Genomic DNA, 20,006 nt, shown 5'->3' with positions numbered 1-20,006 from the left:
AATGGTTTTGTCTGCCAGGGAATTTTCAAGTCTGGTCTCCATTTTGTATTTAATTTTAACAATACCAATTCACAGACTTTTCCATGTTTTTCATTTGGTTTAGGTGGAATAAAGTAGTCCCAGATAAATATTTCTATACAGAAAAATTGTATCTAAAGTATATTCAAACTGGAGCCAGATTACAGCACAAGCATAGGTTGTCGGAGATTCCTAAATGTTATTGTTAGAGATGGCAGATTTTGGGACCAACATAGGTCACAAGCCTGAGGATGTCAAAGGCCTATCAGGAATAATGGGGTCCCAGGTATAATGGAAATTAAACACTTGCATGTGTAAAAGCTTTGGTTAGATATACCTGAGACTTCGTACTTGAGCCCTCCAGTTTGCACACCAAGTTCATCCTCCTAGGACCTGGGGAAAAACAAAAGAGTGAATCAGAGTTCAGAAGAAACCTTTGGAAAATATTTTCAAACCAAGGTAGTTTCTACTTTTGCTCCTCAGTTTAGAGACAAGGACATCCAAAGTGCACAGAGGCTACCACTGCTCTAAAGAAAACAAAAAGCCCTAATGGTTCTCAAGCACCTGCAGGCCTTGGCTTTGCCTCCTTTCCCCTGCCTCTCCGCCGCTCTGGAGATGGAAAAGTTTAAAGAACAAAATAGCGAGAAGCGGGCACTACACGGGGCACAGAGGTGTTCCCACCCACTCAAAGTTAAATGAGGGGAGCAGCACGATAACCCGTGGAGGAGCCAGAGGGGAGCTGAACTTCTACAGTTCCTCGCTGCCTTCCGCCTCGCCGCACCTGAGTCCTAGACGCACGCGCAGTCCTACAGGAGCAGGAGCTGCCCATCCCCACAGGCAAGCAGCGGGAAAGCCCAGGACCGCCGCCAGGCCCATCCCCTTCGAGATCCTTCTGGCCACATCCATAGGGCCGGGAGAACAGATGCGCGCGGCCTGCAGAGCAGAGAATCAAGGTTCAGGGAACACACACAGTGACTTTCACGGGTACGTGGATGTATGACTGCATCCAGGGAGGACAAATAAATAATGAGAGTAAATTCAAAGTAGTATACTCAGGAAGAAAGGTGAAATGATACAAAGTGCATACATACTGGTGACAAGTGGACATATTCTGGGGTGGAAAATTAAATAAGCATGTAATGTATCAAATAGTCAGGTTCCTATTACACACCAGGCCCTAATGCAATAGATTACCAATGAGCAATACAGAGCCAATTAGAAAATAAGGGTCTTCTTAAAGAGTGAGTTCAATTCTCATCTTAATATTCTCAGTGATACCACATGGAATCTCTCAGTGAAAATCTTGAGGGACTTCCCTGGCGGTCCAGTGGTTAAGAATCCGCCTGCCGATGCAGGGGACACGGGTTCAAGCCCTGGTCCCGGAAGATCCCACATGCCACGGAGCAACTAAGCCCATATGCCACAACTACTGAGCCCGCAAGCCACAACTACTGAAGCCCACGCACCTGGAGCCCGTGCTCCGCAACAAGAGAAGCCACCGCAATGAGAAGCCCGCGCACCACAACAAAGAGTAGCCCCTGCTCACCGCGACTAGAGAAAGCCCGTGTGCAGCAACGAAGACCCAATGCAGCCAAAAATATAAATGAATGAATGAATGAATGAAAGACTCCGCACTTCCACTGCAGGGGGCTCAGGTTCGATTCCTGGTTGGGGAACTAAGATCCCGCATACCATGCAGCATGGCCAAAAAAAATCTTGAAAGAAAGAAATGAATGATCAGCATAGTGTAGCATAGTGTAGTAGAAAAATCATGGACTTCGGTTACCTACAAATGAGAGTTCAAATCCTAGCTCTGCAGCTAAGGCAGCTGTGCCAATGTTTCCTTCCTTGTTAAGTGGGAATTATAATATCCACCCTACAGTATATGCTGAGGATGAAATGAGTTAATGTCTTTAAAGGGTCTAACATAGGTCCTGGCACTGGGGTTCTGAATTATTAGTTGCCTTTCCTCTCTGTTCTTTCCCTGCTCTGGAGTATATCAATGAGACATTTGTTTTAAACTGAAGCATAAAGGAATGAATTTATATAAAGGAACAAATTTCCTGATGATGTACATTTTCAAATATTAAAGCAGGTAAACCAAGCAATTGGGGGCTTAAGGAATCTCTAGTTTCCTTTAGTAGAGACGAGTTTTTCAAAGGCAGTCACGTGGATAGGAGAATGGAGTGAAGACTTCCTAGAATGAGGGGAGAATAAAAAAGAGAAGTCTCGACGTTTGAAATTGAAGGCTTTCAATTTCAAAAACCTTAACTCATGTCTCAAACAAGGCCTTTCACCGTCCACTCTGTAATTTACAGGCAGTAAAGCCAGGTGGAAAGAGAATGGGCTAGGGAGGCAGACAGACAGGAGCTGGTGTCCTAGCCATCTGTGAACTTGGACATACCATTTAACTTCTTTGAGGCTCAGTTTCCCCGTGTGCAAGTTGCAGATATTAACACTTGCTGGCAAGATTGTTCTGAGAATTATATGAGATAACACAGGGATCATACTCAGGAAATAAATAAAAGTTTTAATACAACCAACCCTGAACTGAGGGACCTTGAACCCCTGGAACCCCTGAGAAATTTCATTGAGATGATGTAAAGAGAAAGGTGTAAAAAAATGAAAGGAATAGACGATGATTCACAATTAAATTCATTGAAAAGAAAGTGTTCTCTATCTATATAGCTCTCTTCATGACTATTAGTCACACTGTAATTGAGTAAGATAAATAGAATATGAAATAACTTGCTGTATTCTTTACAAGAATCATCATTAACATACTCTCTCTGACCTCCAGACTTTGATGTGTACTGTAGCTTTTGCTAGGAACACTTTCCTCCACCTCCCCCCAATCTTAATTCCTCATCCTTACAATCTTCACATAAACATCGCTTCATCATGGAAACTTTGTCTTACCCCAGAATAATTTAAGAGTCCTGCTACGTGCTTTGTCAAACTCTTAACTTCCCCATTTGTAGCACTTTCCACACTTTATTGAAATTGAGTGTTCATTTCCTGAGGGACTGTAAACTCCTAGAAAAGCGAGTCAGTGTGTCTGTCTCGGTCAATGTTGTATCCAAGCACCTAAAACAGCGGCTGGAACATCCAAGCCTTCCATTTTTTTGAACGGAAACATGCATAAATTCTTGAGTGTAAAGTCAGCATATTTTTATCTTTATACTGAGTATTTATTACTTGATATTATATCATAAGATGTCAGTTACATTTTATTTCTTCACATTTAAAATAGCATTTGCAGGATGCTGTGGAAAGTTCTGTGCACTACGTTGGAACTTTGAACCAACTGATGCATAAGGTTACGTCTAGTTCAAAGTTCTGGGATCCTATGACTCTTTGATGTTGAAGTCATCAGAATCAGCTTCCCAATACTTAAGTCACTCCAAGATAGTAAATCTGGAGCGCCAAAGCCATGTTATTTCAGAATATTATGACGAGAGCATTATGATAGAGTTCTTTAAAGGTGAAAATGGCATTGGTAGAAGCAGAGAGAAGACTTGGAGGTTTATTTCTCCCAATGGTGGTAACTGGCTGGTGCTGGACCATCTGTACTCCTTTTCACCATCTTCCTTGTCCCTTCGCATGACCCACATTTCAGATGACTGGTTAGTGTAAGTAGTCTATAACCATGAGAAAAGCAAAACCAGCTGGTTTCCAGGAGGCATAACTTGCTGCCTTACTCTTGAAGCTATATAATCTACCAATAAACTCACTAAGCAAACAGGATGGTACAGTATTGTGGCAGGGTTGTGAATTGTACCCTTAAACATTAATTACATCTCCTTGAATGTCAATTTTATTATTAAATAGAGATCTGGTACTGAAAACAAACCAGAAATATGTTGGTATCTTGAAATAATTACTGAAGTTTTCTAAACCATATCACTTGCAATCTAGGAGTGTACACTGTGGATCATATTTTCAGAAAAATATCCTTCACTCATTCCATAAACCTTTACTGAGTAAAGGAACTGTGTTTAGAACTGAGGAAACAAAGTGCTGAGATGATTAGGATTTAGACATTACGATTCACAGAACTTGGGAAATATAAAGGAAGAGCTATCTTCTGTTATAATAATAATATATAATTATATATATAATATATAATTATAACTTTTTATAATAATAGTCTTTAAAATGTATTCTTAGAATATATGTTGAAGTCCTAACCCTCCAGTACCTGTGAATGTAACCTTATTCAGAAATAGGGTCTTTTCAGATATTCAAGTTAAGATGAAGTCATTAGGGTGGGCCCTAATCCAGTATGACTGTGTCCTTATAAAAAGGGAAAATTTGGATGCAGAGATATGTACAGAGGCAAGGTAACACGAACACTCAGGGAGAACACCATCTACAGGCCAAGGAATGCTTCAGGCCACTAGAAATTACGTGAGAGGTGTGGGACAGATATTCCTTCACATCCCTCAGAGTGAACGAACCCTGCCAACACCCTGATCTTAGACTTCCAGCCTCCAGAACTGTGAGACGGTACACTTCTGTTCTTTGTGTTATTCAGTTTGTGACCCCTTGTCACAGTAGCCCTAGGAAACTACAACAAGCACTCTCATCAAAAATCCATTCATTCAGTGGTATTCCTGAGTCAGGTATACTATACTCATTACAATATAAATATTTTATAGAGCCATGAAACAATCGGGCAATTTGATGAATTGTTTGTGGATCCGTGTCCAAAATGTAGGTCTCATATCAATGGGTAAGAAAAATAACTAGAAACATAGTAAAAATAGAAACACTTGCCCATTATATTTAATAAGATGGAAATCAATACTATTTTATTTTGGTTAAATAAGAACTCAGATCTTCTTGTCCTTTGATTACCAAAAAGTCAGCCAAAGCTAACAGTTTTCACTTAAAAAGAAAACTGTCACTTAATTTGAAATATTGCTACAGATTATCTGGATAAGCACCATCTTCTAATGGAGACTGGCAACTCCTAGCAAAGAAAACTTCCTGTTTAGGACCTGGAAGCAGCCTAACTGTCCATCGACAGATGAATGGATAAAGAAGATGTGGCACATATATAGAATGGAATATTACTCAGCCATAAAAAGAAATGAAATTGAGTTATTTGTAGTGAGGTGGATGGACCTAGAGTTTGTCATACTGAGTGAAGTAAGTCAGAAAGAGAAAAACAAATACTGTATGCTACCACATATATCTGGAATCTAAAAAAAAAAAAAAGGTTATGAAGAACCTAGCGGCAGGACAGGAATAAAGACACAGACGTAGAGAATGGACTTGAGGACACGGGGAGGGGGAAGGGTAAGCTGGGATGAAGTGAGAGAGTGGCATGGACATATACACACTACCAAACGTAAAATAGATAGCTAGTGGGAAGCAGCCGCATAGCACAGGGAGATCAGCTCAGTGCTTTGTGACCACCTAGAGGGGTGGGATAGGGAGGAGATATGGGAATACATGTATACGTATAGCTGATTCACTTTGTTATAAAGCAGAAAGTAACACAACATTGTAAAGCAATTATACTCCAATAAAGATGTTAAAAAATAATAATAAAAAAAATAAAAAGGAACAAAATTGAGTTATTTGTAATGAGGTGGATGGACCTAGAGTCTGTCATACAGAGTGAAGTAAGTCAGAGAGAGAAAAACAAATACCATACGCTAACACACATATATGGAATCTAAAAAACCGGTACTGATGAACCTAGTAGCAGGGCAGGAATCAAGACGGAAACGTAGAGAACGGACTTGAGAACACAGTGGGGAAGGGTAAGCTGGGACAAAGTGAGAGAGTAGCACTAACACATATACACTACCAAATGTAAAATAGATAGCTAGTGGGAAGCAGCCGCATAGCACAGGGAGATCAGCTCAGTGCTTTGTGATGACCTAGAGGGGTGGGATAGAGAGGATGGGAGGGAGGGAGATGCAAGAGGGAGGGGATATGGGGATATATGTATATGTATAGCTGATTCACTTTGTTGTACAGCAGAAACTAACACAACATTGTAAAGCAATTATACTCCAATAAAGATTTTTTTTTAATTTAAAAAAATTTTAAAAAAAGAAAACTTCCTGTTTAAATTTGGTAAGGAAATTATGTAATATTATTAAGAAATTTAAAAAAGAAAGAAAGAAAACAACATATTGGTGATATTACTAAGTAGAAACACAACAGATTAGAAATTAAAGCACAGAAACAGTCACTGATTTACTATCATACTGGCAGGAGGGATCAAAAGGCAGTAACCAGAGATCATTCATTTGCTAATGTCATTTAATATTTTTGTGCTTGAACTGAAATAGTGCAATAGCAAGTGCATGCTTATTTGGCTTGTAGTTAAACACTAGGTTGAAAGGGTTGCTAATGTTTTAAACAAAGAAAATCCAAAATCACTATAATAAGTAGATGGTCAGAGGAAGTTTAATGGGAATAATTTCAAGACTGTACAGCTAAGGAAAACAAAATCAACTCTAGCAATATAGTGTATTAGCTGGCACATAGCCAGTATTCAAAAAATGTTTCTTGGAATGAATATGAATATGACACTTCTGTTCTGAGCTGTTGTTTAACTGAGAGCCAAAAACCCACTGGGAGTTCGTAGACCAACAGAAAGTCTTTTAAAGCAATTATCACTAGAAACGAAGAAGTAAATAAAATTCCAGTTTAATATATCTAGTTGTATCAAATACGTCCTTCACTTACTTGTCTAACAAGTATTTATTGATCAGCAATTAGACAAATGAACAGGACAAAATCCCTGTCATTACAGAATTGTACAGGAGATAGCCTGGAAGGGCGACCGTTAACAGTACGGTACATGGGGACAAGGGTGGATTGGGTACAGCAGCAAGTACTTCTAAAAGGATGTATCTCATAAAGGATGATCAGGAGTTATCAGTTGTGGGGTGGGAGAAGACAGCACTAGCAGAGTTAACCAAGTGTGCAAAGGAATAGAGGCTAGAGAACAAGGCACTTCCGGAGTGCAGCACGTGGCTGTGTTGAGGAGGAGTCGGGGTGGATGACGAGACTCGAAAAGGAGAGAAGACCCCTATCCTGAACACCTTCAGATGCTTTGCTAAAGAACTGGACTTTATCCGTTTCTTCCCCCAATTTTATGGAAATACAATTGACTTAAAACATTGTGTGAATTTAAGGTGTAACACGTGTTGTTTTTATACACTTATATATTGCAAAGTGATTACCTCCAGAGTGTTAGCTAACACCTCCATCATGTCATATAATTACCATTCTTTTTTTGGAGTGAGATCATTTAAGATTCACTCTCTCAGCAACTTTCAAGTATATAGTACAGCACCGTTATCTATAATCACAATGCTGTCCATTAGATCCCTAGAACTTATTCACCTTCCAACTGGAAGTTTGTTCTCTGTGATCAACATCTCCCCATTTTCCCTACCCCCTATCCTCTGGTAATCACCATTCTACTCTTTGTTTCTATGAGTTTGGCTTTTTTTAGACTTTATTCTTAATATAATGAGGAGACACAGATAATTCAATGAAACAATCATATCTATGTATTCAAAATATTATGTTAGTAGTGACAGTACGAAGAATTAATTGGCACTGGGAAGGACTAAAAACAGTGGTGATACAGGTTGTTTTAGGAATCCAGATGAGCAACAAGGACCTGAGTTAAGACAATGGCAGCAGAAATGAAGAAGAGAAGACCTATATGAGAGATATTAGGAGGTAGATTTGATTGCATGTATGACCACTTAATGAGTCCACGATATGAGCCAGGCACTGTGCCAACTACTAAGGAAATAGAAAGGAAAGAAATATCTCTGTGTTTAAGTAACTTCTAGTTCAGTGATCAACGTAAACAGTTAAACCTATTAAAAGTCAATATGGAAAGCATTAAAACGGTGGTATGAACAAGTGCTATGGTTGCCCAGGGAAGATGTGATTAACTTAGTTTGGGGAAAGAAAGAAAAAGGACCAAAAGGGTAAGGATGGGTGGGGAAAGAAGAGGTGGGCACTTCCCAGATGAAATGAACCTGGAGAGGAAACGTAGAGGGAAGGGAGAGGTGTAAGGTCATTCTGCAAAACTGCAAATAGCTCGCTATGTATGATGATAAGGTACCTGAGAACAAGTGGTGAGAAATAAGGCTGGAGAAACTAAGATGAGAATAAGTAGGGCTTGTGCCATGTACAGGAGGTTGAAATTAATCCTGGAGGTTCTAGGACACTACTGAAGAAATTTAGGCAGGCAGGCAACGTGACGTAACTGGTGTTTTAGAAAGACGGCTGCGGTGGCAGGATGGAGGATGGATTGTAGAAGGAGGGGCAAGCAAGATCAGTAACGAGGTGGAACTGAGTGCAAGTGAGGATCCAGATCAAGGCTGGGATAAAGAGGCAGAACTTATAGGATTTGTGACTGATCTGATGGGGAGGTTTTAGAAAAGGAAGTAGCTGAAGAACGTCTGTTCTAGAGCTCTCACCACAGTGATTATTTGCACGTAACAGGCACTCATAAATGTTGATAGACTGTAACTAAATTACTTATTTTCTTTGTAAAGGTTGGTCTCAACCAACTAATTCTTCCAAAATATGAGTATTTGGTTCAGTTAATTCTGCAAAAAAGTGTGGTTTTAGAGCTATTAGGGTTTAGTACCATTTTATTCATGTTTTAATCCATGACTGCAAATGTTTACAAAAAGCTTTTGGACAGCTAAAGAGTGCTAAAATTCAAAATTATTGCTCTTCACAATGACACTTGCAGTTTAGAAGTCCTAGTGCACCTCTTATGTAACACAGTTGCTGCTACCCAGATTGCTTCATCTTTCATTAAAGAATATTGGAAAATGGCATGATGTTTGATAAGGCTAGAAAGATTTTATGTATCACGCCAAGGAGCTGCTGCGTGGAAAGTTTGCATCAACAAAGGAAGAATAACCAGGATCCTTTGTTCATACTTTCATATCTTCCAATATCATCAATTTCAAAGCTCCCAGCCTCCCCTTGACTCTGACTTTGAACTCTCCTTCTGACCCATCTCCCCAAATCCAATTCAATTATCAATATAAACTGGAGGCTCCTACTCATATTCACTACGTCTAATTTGTCAGCCTACTTTATTTTCTCATCTAGATAAGTTTACCAAACTAGGAGGTGTCTCACTGGAGCTTAACAGGTCACCAATTTCCTATAGAGTAACATTTACTAGAATTCTCCTCTCTCCTTATGCTCATTGATGAAGTAAAATTCAGATTTTAAGGCGAGACAAGAAAAATTTAAACATAAAAATGTTCTTCAGAATAGTTCTCAGAGCTCTCTGAGAGACAGTCTCCCGAGTTATAATCCGCAGGTTGGCTCAATGAAATTTCCAGTTCTTTCTTTCTTTGACTATTGACTAATTTTTTTCATTGCCATCACCACACCAAACTTAACTAAGGAATAAAATATTTCTGCTCAATCTCTGAAGATAGGATTTATCTGCATCCTTGTTTAAGCAACCATAATCATACCAGAACTGTAAGTAAATTAAAATTATTTCAAGTTATATAAAAGTTCTTCATATCCACCTGAAATATTTTTTTAGCAGAATATGGCAATATAATTGTCAGTAAATATGCTAAATATAATTTTCAAGAGCATTTTTATATCAAACTCTATCATAATTACCAATAATTAGCCATATAAAAAATATACCATAATTCCATGGGTTTCATTAAATCTCTACTTGTGGCATACCGAATAGCCACTTGTGAACAAAATTTCCCTACCTTAAACCATCATGTGCTTTAAACAAATATCAAACTGCCTCATAATAATACATAATGCATATGTATGACAGTGAATTTTATCTGTCCACTTGACTAGGCTAGGAGATGCCCAGAAAGCTGGTAAAACATTATTTCTGGGTGTGTCTGTAAGGGTGTCTCCAAAAGAGATTAGCATTTCAATAGGTAGTAAATCAGGAGTAAAGAAGATGCCCATCATCAATGTGGGTGGGAATCATCCAATCCACTGAGGAACTGAATAGAACATAAAGGTGGAGGAAGGGAGAATGTGCTCCCTGCTTGAGCTGGGATACCCCTGCTCCAGGTTCTCAGGCCTTCGGACTTGGACTGAATTATACCACCAGTTCTCCTGGTTCTCCAGCTTATAGATAATGGGACTTCTTGGCCTCCATATTCACATGAGCCAATTTCTACAATACATCTCCTCTTATATATCTGTATATATCCCGTTGATTCTGTTTCTTTGGAGAATCCTGATTAATATAATATGCAATCATGAAAATGAGTAAGAGACGTTTTGAAGGAATAAATTTAAGGGCTCCAACCTGAATGAGAGAATGCAAAACTTCCATGCTCTTATACTACACTATATGTAAGTAAAGTCAATTAATTAATCTGTAGAATCCCTACTCTTAAAATGGTTTATACCATATCATTTCTATACTAAAGTTTGCCTGTGTGATAATTGTTTTATTTAGCTTAATTCTGGATCCTATGTTTGGCTCTCCATGAACATTAGCTTGAGTAAGCCTGGAAATTAACACCCTACCCAAAATCATTATCCAAAATCAACAAAAGCAGCAGCATGTTTTAGTATACGTATTTGTTATAACAAGGCATGACTACTAACCAATAAATGAATATACTAACCTCAGTCAACATAATTCTGACTCTATCCATGGAGCTAGGCTTTATCTCTTTCCCAATGAAATGCCAAGGTATCCCATTAACTTCTCATATGTTCCTCTTACATGTCAAAAATCGCTCCCAATCTCAGTTACATACTGACTCTTCCCGTCATGAGCTCTTCCTGTCTTCCATTAATAAAGTCCTTATTGGCAGCTGAGCAGGCTTAATCAAATTCAGCTGGGAAAAATTATAGCCTACACTTCACTAAATAGCAGTCATTATTGTATAAAGCCCAACTCTAATCTTAATCATTTTATTTATCTCATCTTCAAAATTACTTTTTTCTTCATCTGAAGTCATGTGCCAGCTGCCAAGACACAGCCTTTTGCCATTCATATCATCTATAATTGGTATTGCCATCATACCATTTTACATCCTTAGGGGATATTCCCCATTAACAAAGTTTCTTCCCAAATGCCTTATCCTTGAACAATTTATCAGGCACAGTACTGTAATTTTAACAATATCATTATTAGCACCTTACCAAATATTTCTCCTAAATAGGAATTATTTAGTCAATACTAATCATGTTTCTAACAACTAATAGCAACAATATTAAGCAACGTGGGTTTTATCCTTTAGTACTCTCCAAAATATCAATAATTTCCATTCCCTTTTCCCATGTCTTTCTCTTTAGAGTTCAGGACACTTGAGAAACAAAAATATTGTCAAATGTGATGAGTTTATCCTGAATGTTTTTAGTTATTTCACTTATTTACAGGGAACAAAGACCCTTTCAAATTAGCTCATGTGGAGGAACAAGGAAATTAGGATTTCATGGAAATCCAAGAACTGAAGCAGGAAATTGGGTTTGGATTCAAGGTCATTCTAGAAACCTTAGATGCAGAAGTTCCAGAATCTTTCCTCTACTATTCTACTGTTCATGTTACTCAGTTCTATTCTATGTATATACTTCTTTCTATCTTGCTTTAATAACTGTTTCTGCTTATTTATATAATTTCTACTTCCCTATAATTTTAGCTTATATGTGGTCCATTATAGCCTCCCAAGTCCTGATTCTTCTCACAAATTTTCAGCTAAAGCTTCCACCAGTAACTGAAAAATTCTTTCTTCGTTCCTTAGGTCCAATTCTCACTTGGTTAAATTAATCTTTTTCAATCTGGCCTTAGAGAGTGAAGATTACTGCCTCACCTGAGGATTAGCTGTTCTTGGGTCAGACGGTTATTCCAGTCCAATAAACAGAGTTGAAGGGCGGGGAAAGGAGGAAGACATCACCATAATACCATATATGACTCCTGAGACAGCAGGGTCCAATGGTGGATCAGTTTCCTTGGTGGAGGTTGTGGACAGGACAAGCACAAAAATGAAGATGGCCAGTAGTTACGGATAAAACAAGATGTAGCCCTATTCTCACAATATTTATCGATGTAGTCCTTTTCTCACAACATTTATCTCAATTGGGTCTCAATTTTGTCAAATTCTCTTATGCCATTTTATTTAGGTAATGCGACCATGTAAGAGAAATGTAACAATTATAAATACTTTAAAAGATCATTACAGCACCTACAAAAAACCCTTAGTTAACATAATACTTAATGGTGAAAGACTGAATGTTTTCCTCCTAAGACCAGAAACAAGGCAAGGATGTCTGCTCTTGTCATTTCTGTTCAACGTCACGCTGGAGGTTCTAGAAGGGCAATTAGGTAATAAAATAAAGGCACCTAGATTGTACATGAAGAATTAAAACGATCTCTATGACAGTTACGATATTGTATATGGAAATGATATTGTATATAGAAAATCCTAAGGAATCTAGCAAAAAACAAACAAAACTAATAAGCAAGCACATGAAAAGATGCTCAGCATCATTAGCCATCAGAGAAATGTAAATTAAAACCACAATGTGATTTTATCCCACATCTCTCAGAATGGCTATCATCAAAAGGAACACAAATAATAAATGTTGGCGAGGATGTGGACAAAAGGGAACTTATACATTGTTGGTGGGAATGTAAATCGGTGCAGCCACAGTGGAAAACATTACGCAGGTTCCTCAATAAACCAAAAATAGAACTACTGTATGACCCAGCAATTCCACTCCTGGGCATAGAGCTAAAGAAAACAAAAACATTAATTCAAAAAGATACATGCACCCCAATGCTCACAGCAGCATTATTTACAATTGCTAACATATGGAAGCAAGCTCAGGGTCCATCAACACATGAATGGATAAAGAAGATGTGAAATTTTGTGCTTCAAAGCACATCACCAAAGAGTGAAAAGACAATCAACAGGATGACAGAAAATATTTGCAAATCATACATCTGATAAGGGACTTGTATCCAGAATATACATAGAACACTTGCGGCACAATAATAAAAAGACTGCCCAACTGCAAAGGGTCCAAAGGCTCTGAACAGACGTTCCTCCAAAAGAGATACACCAATGGCCAGCAAACACATGAGAAAAGATGCCCAACATCACTGACCATCATGGAAATAAAAATCAATACAAGGAGGGAGGACCTTCAAGATGGTGGAGGAGTAAGACATGGATATCACCTTCCTTCCCACAGATACATCAAAAATACTTCTACATGTGGAACAAGCCCTACAGAACACCCACTGAACACTGGCAGAAGACCTCAGACTTCCCAACAGGCAAGAAACTCCTCACGTACCTGGGGAGGGCAAAAGAAAAAAGAAAAAACAGAGACAAAAGAATAGGGACGGGGCCTGCACCAGTGGGAGGGAGCCGTGAAGGAGGAAAGGTGTCCACACACTAGGAGCCCCTTCGCGGGCGGAGACTGTGGGTGGCGGAGGGGGGAAGCTTCGGAGCCACGGAGGAGAGTGCAGCCACAGGGGTGCGGAGGGCAAAGCGGAGAGATTCCCGCACGGATGATCGGCGCCAAGCAGCACTCACCAGCCCGAGAGGCTCGTCTGCTCCCCCGCCGGGGCGGGCGGGGCTGGGAGCTGAGGCTCGGGCTTCGGTCAGATCGCAGGGAGAGGACTGGGGTTGGCGGCGTGAACACAGCCTGAAGGGGTTAGTGCGCCACGGCTAGCCGGGAGGGAGGCCGGGAAAAAGTCTGCAGCTGCCGAACAGGCAAGAGACTTTTTCTTACCTCTTTGTTTCCTGGTGCGCGAGGAGAGAGGATTCAGAGTGCCGCCTAAACGAACTCCAGAGACAGGCGCGAGCTGCGGCCATCAGCGCGGACCCCAGAGACGGGCATGAGACGCTAAGGCTGCCGCTGCCACCAAGAAGCCTGTGTGCAGGCACAGGTCACTCTCCCCACCGCCCCTCCCGGGAGCCGGTGCAGCCTGCCACAGCCAGGGTCCCGTGATCCGGGGACAACTTACCCGGGAGAACGCACGGCGCGCACCTCAGGCTGCTGCAACGTCACGACGCCTCTGACGCCGCAGGCTCGCCCTGCCTCCTCCGTACCGCTCCCTCCCCCCGCCTGAGTGAGCCAGAGCCCCCGAAGCAGCTGCTCCTTTAACCCCGTCCTGTGTGAGCGAAGAACAGACGCCCTCAGGCGACCTACACGCAGAGGCGGGTCCAAATCCAAAGCTGAACCCCGGGAGTTGTGAGAACAAAGAAGAGAAAGGGAAATCTCTCCCAGCAGCCTCAGGAGCAGCGGATTAAAGCTCCACAATCAACCTGATGTACCTGCACCTGTGGAATACCTGAATAGACAACGAATCATCCCAAAACTGAGGTGGTGGACTTTCGGAGCAACTGTAGACTTGGGGTTTGTCTTCTGGGTCTAATTTGTTTCTAGTTTTATGTTTATCTTAGTTTAGTATTTACAGCTTATTATCACTGGTAGATTTCTTTATTGGTTTTGTAGCTCTCTTCCTTTTATATTTTTTTTTTCTTTTTCTCTTTTTGTGAGTGTGTATGTGTATGCTTCTTTGTGTGATTTTGTCTGTATAGGTTTGCTTTTACCATTTGTCTTAGGGTTCTGTCTGTCGGGTTTTGTTAGTATAGTTTCTAGCGCTTGTTATCATTAGTGGATTTGTTTACTGGTTTGGTTGCTCTCTTCTTTTTTTTTAACTACTTTTTAATTGCTTTATTTTAATAATTTTTTTAAATTTTTTACTTTAATAACTTTTATTTACTTATTTTCTTTCTTTCTTTTTTCTTTTCTCCCTTTTCGTCTGAGCCATGTGGCTGACAAGGTCTTGGTTGCTCCAGCCAGCTGTCAGGCCTGAGCCTCTGAGATGGAACAGCCGAGTTCAGGACATTGGTCCACCAGACCTCCCGGCCCCTTATAATATTAATCAGCGAGGGCTCTCCCAGAGATCTCCATCTCAACGCTAAGACTCAGCTCCACTCAATGACCAGCAAGCTACAGTGCTGGACGCCTATGCCAAACAACTAGCAAGACAGGAACACAACCCCACCCATTAGCAGAGAGTCTACCTAAAATCATAATAACTTCACAGACACCCCAAAACACACCACCAGAGGCAGTCCTGCCCACCAGAAAGACAAGACCAGGCTCATCCATCAGAACACAGGCGCCAGTCCCCTCCACCAGGAAGCCTACACAACCCGTTGAACCAACCTTAGCCACTGGGGGCAGACACCACAAACAACAGGAGCTATGAACCTGCAGCCTGCAAATAGGAGATCCCAAACACAGTAAGATAAGCAAAATGAGAAGACAGAGAAACACACAGCAGATGAAAGAGCAAGGTAAAAACCTACCAGACCAAACAAATGAAGAGGAAATAGGCAGTCTACCTGAAAAAGAATTCAGAGTAATGATAGTAAAGATATCCAAAATCTTGGAGATAGAATGGAAAAATACAAGAAACGTTTAACAAGGACCTAGAAGAACTGAAGAGCTAACAAACAATGATGAACAACACAACAAATGAAATTAAAAATTCTCTAGAAGGAATCAATAGCAGAATAACAGAGGCAGAAGAACGGATAAGTGACCTGGAAGATAAAATAGTGGAAATAACTACAATAGAGCAGAATAAAGAAAAAAGAATAAAAAGAATTGAGGACAGTCTCAGAGACCTCTGGGACAACATTAAACGCACCAACATTCAAATTATAGGGGTCTCAAAAGAAGAAGAGAAAAAGAAAGGGACTGAGAAAATATTTGAAGAGATTATAGTTGAAAACTTCCCTAATATGGGAAAGGAAACAGTCAGTCAAGTCCAGGAAATGTAGAGAGTCCCATACAGGACAAATCCAAGGAGAAACACAACAAGACACATATTAATCAAACCATCAAAAATTAAATACAAAGAAAAAATATTAAAAGTCGCAAGGGAAATATAACACACAAGTGAATCCCCATAAGGCTAACAGCAGATCTTTCAGCAGAAACTCTGCAGGCCAGAAGGGTGTGGCAGGACATATTTAAAGTGATGAAAGGGAAAAACCTACAACAAAGATTACTCTACCCAGCAAGGATCTCATTCAGATTCGATGGAGAAATTAAAACCTTTACAGACAAGCAAAAGCTAAGAGAATTGAACAGTACCAAACCAGCTTTACAACAAATGCTAAAGGAACTTCTCTAGGCAGGAAACACAAGAGAAGGAAAAGACCTACAATAACAAACCCAGAACAATTAAGAAAATGGTAATAGAAAGATACATGTTGATAATTACCTTAAATGTAAATGGATTAAATGCTCCAACCAAAAGACATAGACTGGCTGAATGGATACAAAAACAAGACCTGTATATATACTGTCTACAAGAGACCCACTTCAGACGTAGGGACACATACAGACTGAAAGTGAGGGGATGGAAAAAGACATTCCATGCAAATGGAAATCAGAAGAAAGCTGGAGTAGCAATTCTCATATCAGACAAAATAGACTTTAAAATAAAGACTATTACAAGAGACAAAGAAGGACACTATATAATGATCAAGGGATCGATCCAAGAGGAAGGTATAACAATTGTAAATATTTATGCACCCAACATAGGAGCACATCAATACATAAGGCGAATGCTAACAGCCATAAAAGGGGAAATCGACAGTAACACAATCATAGTAGGGGACTTTAACACCCCACTTTTACCAATGGACAGATCATCCAAAATGAAAATAAATAAGGAAACACAAGCTTTAAATGACACACTAAACAAGATGGACTTAATTGATATTTATAGGACATTCCATCCAAAAACAACAGAATACACTTTCTTCTCAAGTGCTCATGGAACATTTTCCAGGATAGATCATATCTTGGGTCACAAATCAAGCCTTGGTAAATTTAACAAAATTGAAATCGTATAAGTATCTTTCCTGACCACAACGCTGTAAGACTAGATATCAATTACAGGAAGAAAACTGCAAAAAATACAAACACATGGAGGCTAAACAATACGCTACTAAGTAACCAAGAGATCACTGAAGAGATCAAAGAGGAAATCAAAAAATACCTAGAAATAAATGACAATGAAAACACGACGACCCAAAAGCTACGGGATGCAGCAAAAACAGTTCTAAGATGGAAGTTTATAGCAATACAATCCTACCTCAAGAAACAAGAAACATCTCAAATAAACAACCTAACCTGACACCTACAGCGATTAGAGAAGAACAAAAAAGCCCCAAAGTTAGCAGAAGGAAAGAAATCATAACATTCAGATCAGAAATGAAAAAGAAATGAAGGAAATGATAGCAAATATCAATAAAACTAAAAGCTGGTTCTTTGAGAAGATAAACAAAATTGATAAACCATTAGCCAGCCTCATCAAGAAAAAAAGGGAAAAGACTCAAATCAATAGAATTAGAAATGAAAAAGGAGAAGTAACAACTGACACTGCAGAAATACAAAGGATCATGAGGGATTACTACAAGCAACTATATGCCAATAAAATGGAAAAACTGGAAGAAATGGACAAATTCTTAGAAAAGCACAACCTTCCAAGAACTGAACCAGGAAGAAATAGAAAACATACATAGACTAATTACAAGCACTGAAATTGAAACTGTGATTAAAAATCTTCCAACAAACAAAAGTCCAGGACCAGATGGCTTCACAGGCGAATTCTATCAAACATTTAGAGAAGAGCTAACTCCTATCTTTCTCAAACTCTTCCAAAATATAGCAAAGGGAGGAACACTCCCAAACTCATTCTACGAGGCCACCATCACCCTGATACCAAAACCAGACAAAAATGTCACAAAGAAAGAAAACTACAGGACAGTATCACTGATGAACATAGATGCAAAAATCCTCAACAAAATACTAGCAAACAGAATCCAACAGCACATTAAAAGGATCATACACCATGATGAAGTGGGGTTTATCCCAGGAATGCAAGGATTCTTCAATATATGCAAATCAAGCAATGTGATACACCATATTAACAAACTGAAGAATAAAAACCATATGATCATCTCAATAGATGCAGAAAAAGCTTTCAACAAAATTCAACACCGATTTACGATAAAAAACCTCCAGAAAGTAGGCATAGAGAGAACTTACCTAAACATAATAAAGGCCATATAAGACAAACCCACAGCCAACATCATTCTCAATTGTGAAAAACTGAAACCATTTCCACTAAGATCAGGAACAAGACAAGGTTGCCCACTCTCACCACTATTATTCAACATAGTTTTGGCAGTTTTAGCCACAGCAATCAGAGAAGAAAAAGAAATAAAAGGAATCCAAATTGGAAAAGAAGAAGTAAAGCTGTCACTGTTTGCAGGTGACATGATACTATACATAGAGAATCCTAAAGATGCTACCAGAAAACTACTAGAATTTGGTAAAGTAGCAGGATACAAAATTAATGCACAGAAATCTCTTGCATTCCTATACACTAATGATGAAAAATCTGAAAGAGAAATTAAGGAAACACTCCCATTTACCATTGCAACAAAAAGAATAAAATACCTAGGAATAAACCTACCTAAGGAGACAAAAGACCTGTACGCAGGAAGCCAAAAGACACTGATGAAAGAAATTAAAGATGATACGAACAGATGGAGAGATATACCATGCTCTTGGATTGGAAGAATCAATGGAACAAGATAGAAAGCCCAGAGATAAACCCACACACATATTGTCACCTTATCTTTGATAAAGGAAGCAAGAATATACAATGGAGAAAAGACAGTCTCTTCAATAAGTGGTGCTGGGAAAACTGGACAGCTACATGGAAAAGAATGAAATTAGAACCCTTCCTAACACCATACACAAAAATAAACTCAAAATGGATTAAAGACCTAAATGTAAGGCCAGACACTATAAAACTCTTAGAGGAAAACATAGGTAGAACACACTATGACATAAATCACAGCAAGATCCTTTTTGACCCACCTCCTAGAGAAATGGAAATAAAAACAAAAGTAAACAAATGGGACCTAATGAAACTTAAAAGCTTTTGCACAGCAAAGGAAACCATAAACAAGACTAAAAGACAACCCTCAGAATGGGAGAAAATATTTGCAAACGAAGCAACTGACAAAGGATTAATCTCCAAAATATACATGCAGCTCATGCAGCTCAATATCAAAAAAACAAACAACCCAATCCAAAAATGGGCAGAAGACCTAAATAGACATTTCTCCAAAGAAGATATACAGATTGCCAACAAACACATGAAAGGATGCTCAACATCACTAAGCATTAGAGAAATGCAAATCAAAACTACAATGAGGTATCACCTCACACCAGTCAGAATGGCCATCTACAAAAAGTCTACAAACAGTCAATGCTGGAGAGGGTGTGGAGAAAAGGGAACCCTCTTGCACTGTTGGTGGGAATATAAATTGATACAGCCACTATGGAGAACAGTATGGAGATTCCTTAAGAAACTACAAATAGAACTGCCACATGACCCAGCAATCCCACTACTGGGCATATACCCTGAGAAAACCATAATTCAAAAAGAGTCATGTACCACAATGTTCATTGCAGCACTATTTACAATAGCCAGGATATGGAAGCAACCTAAGTGTCCATCGACAGATGAATGGATAAAGAAGATGTGGCACATATATACAATGGAATATTACTCAGCCATAAAAAGAAATGAAATTGAGTTATTTGTAGTGAGGTGGATGGACCTAGAGTTTGTCATACAGGGTGAAGTAAGTCAGAAAGAGAAAAATAAATTCCGTATGCTAACACATATATATGGATCTAAAAAAAAAAATGGTTCTGAAGAACCTAGAAGCAGGACAGGAATAAAGACGCAGACATAGAGAATGAACTTGAGGACACAGGGAGGGGGAAGGGTAAGCTGGGACGAAGTGAGAGGGTGGCATGGACATATATACAGTACCAAATGTAAAACAGATAGCTAGTGGGAAGTAGCCGCAGAGTACAGGGAGATCAGCTCGGTGCTTTGTGAC

At 39.4% G+C, this 20,006-nt stretch overlaps 1 protein-coding gene across 4 annotated transcripts in view; it reads right to left on the bottom strand.

Annotated features, from left to right (window-relative positions):
- The window catches only part of LOC309628599 (uncharacterized protein), a 56,005-nt gene that overhangs the window by 16,988 nt on the left and 19,011 nt on the right, over positions 1-20,006 (bottom strand). For 3 of the 4 annotated variants that reach the window (XR_014244571.1, XR_014244572.1, XM_082391828.1), the window contains exons 4-5: positions 800-951; positions 356-411 (exon numbers count right to left, since the gene is read on the bottom strand). Coding sequence is in view for 2 of the 4 variants with exons in the window: in XM_082391828.1 (XP_082247954.1) it covers positions 356-400 (45 nt within the window). In the remaining 2 variants the exon portion in view is untranslated. The remainder of the gene's footprint in view (positions 1-355; positions 412-799; positions 952-20,006) is intronic. The other variant, XM_082391829.1, reaches the window with a different exon arrangement.

Source organism: Balaenoptera borealis (assembly GCF_965194805.1).
Source record: "Balaenoptera borealis genome assembly, chromosome: 4".
Classification (NCBI taxonomy): Eukaryota; Metazoa; Chordata; class Mammalia; order Artiodactyla; family Balaenopteridae; genus Balaenoptera; species Balaenoptera borealis.
Note: the sequence above shows the minus strand (reverse complement) of the source record. Positions and strands in the feature narration are given on the sequence as shown.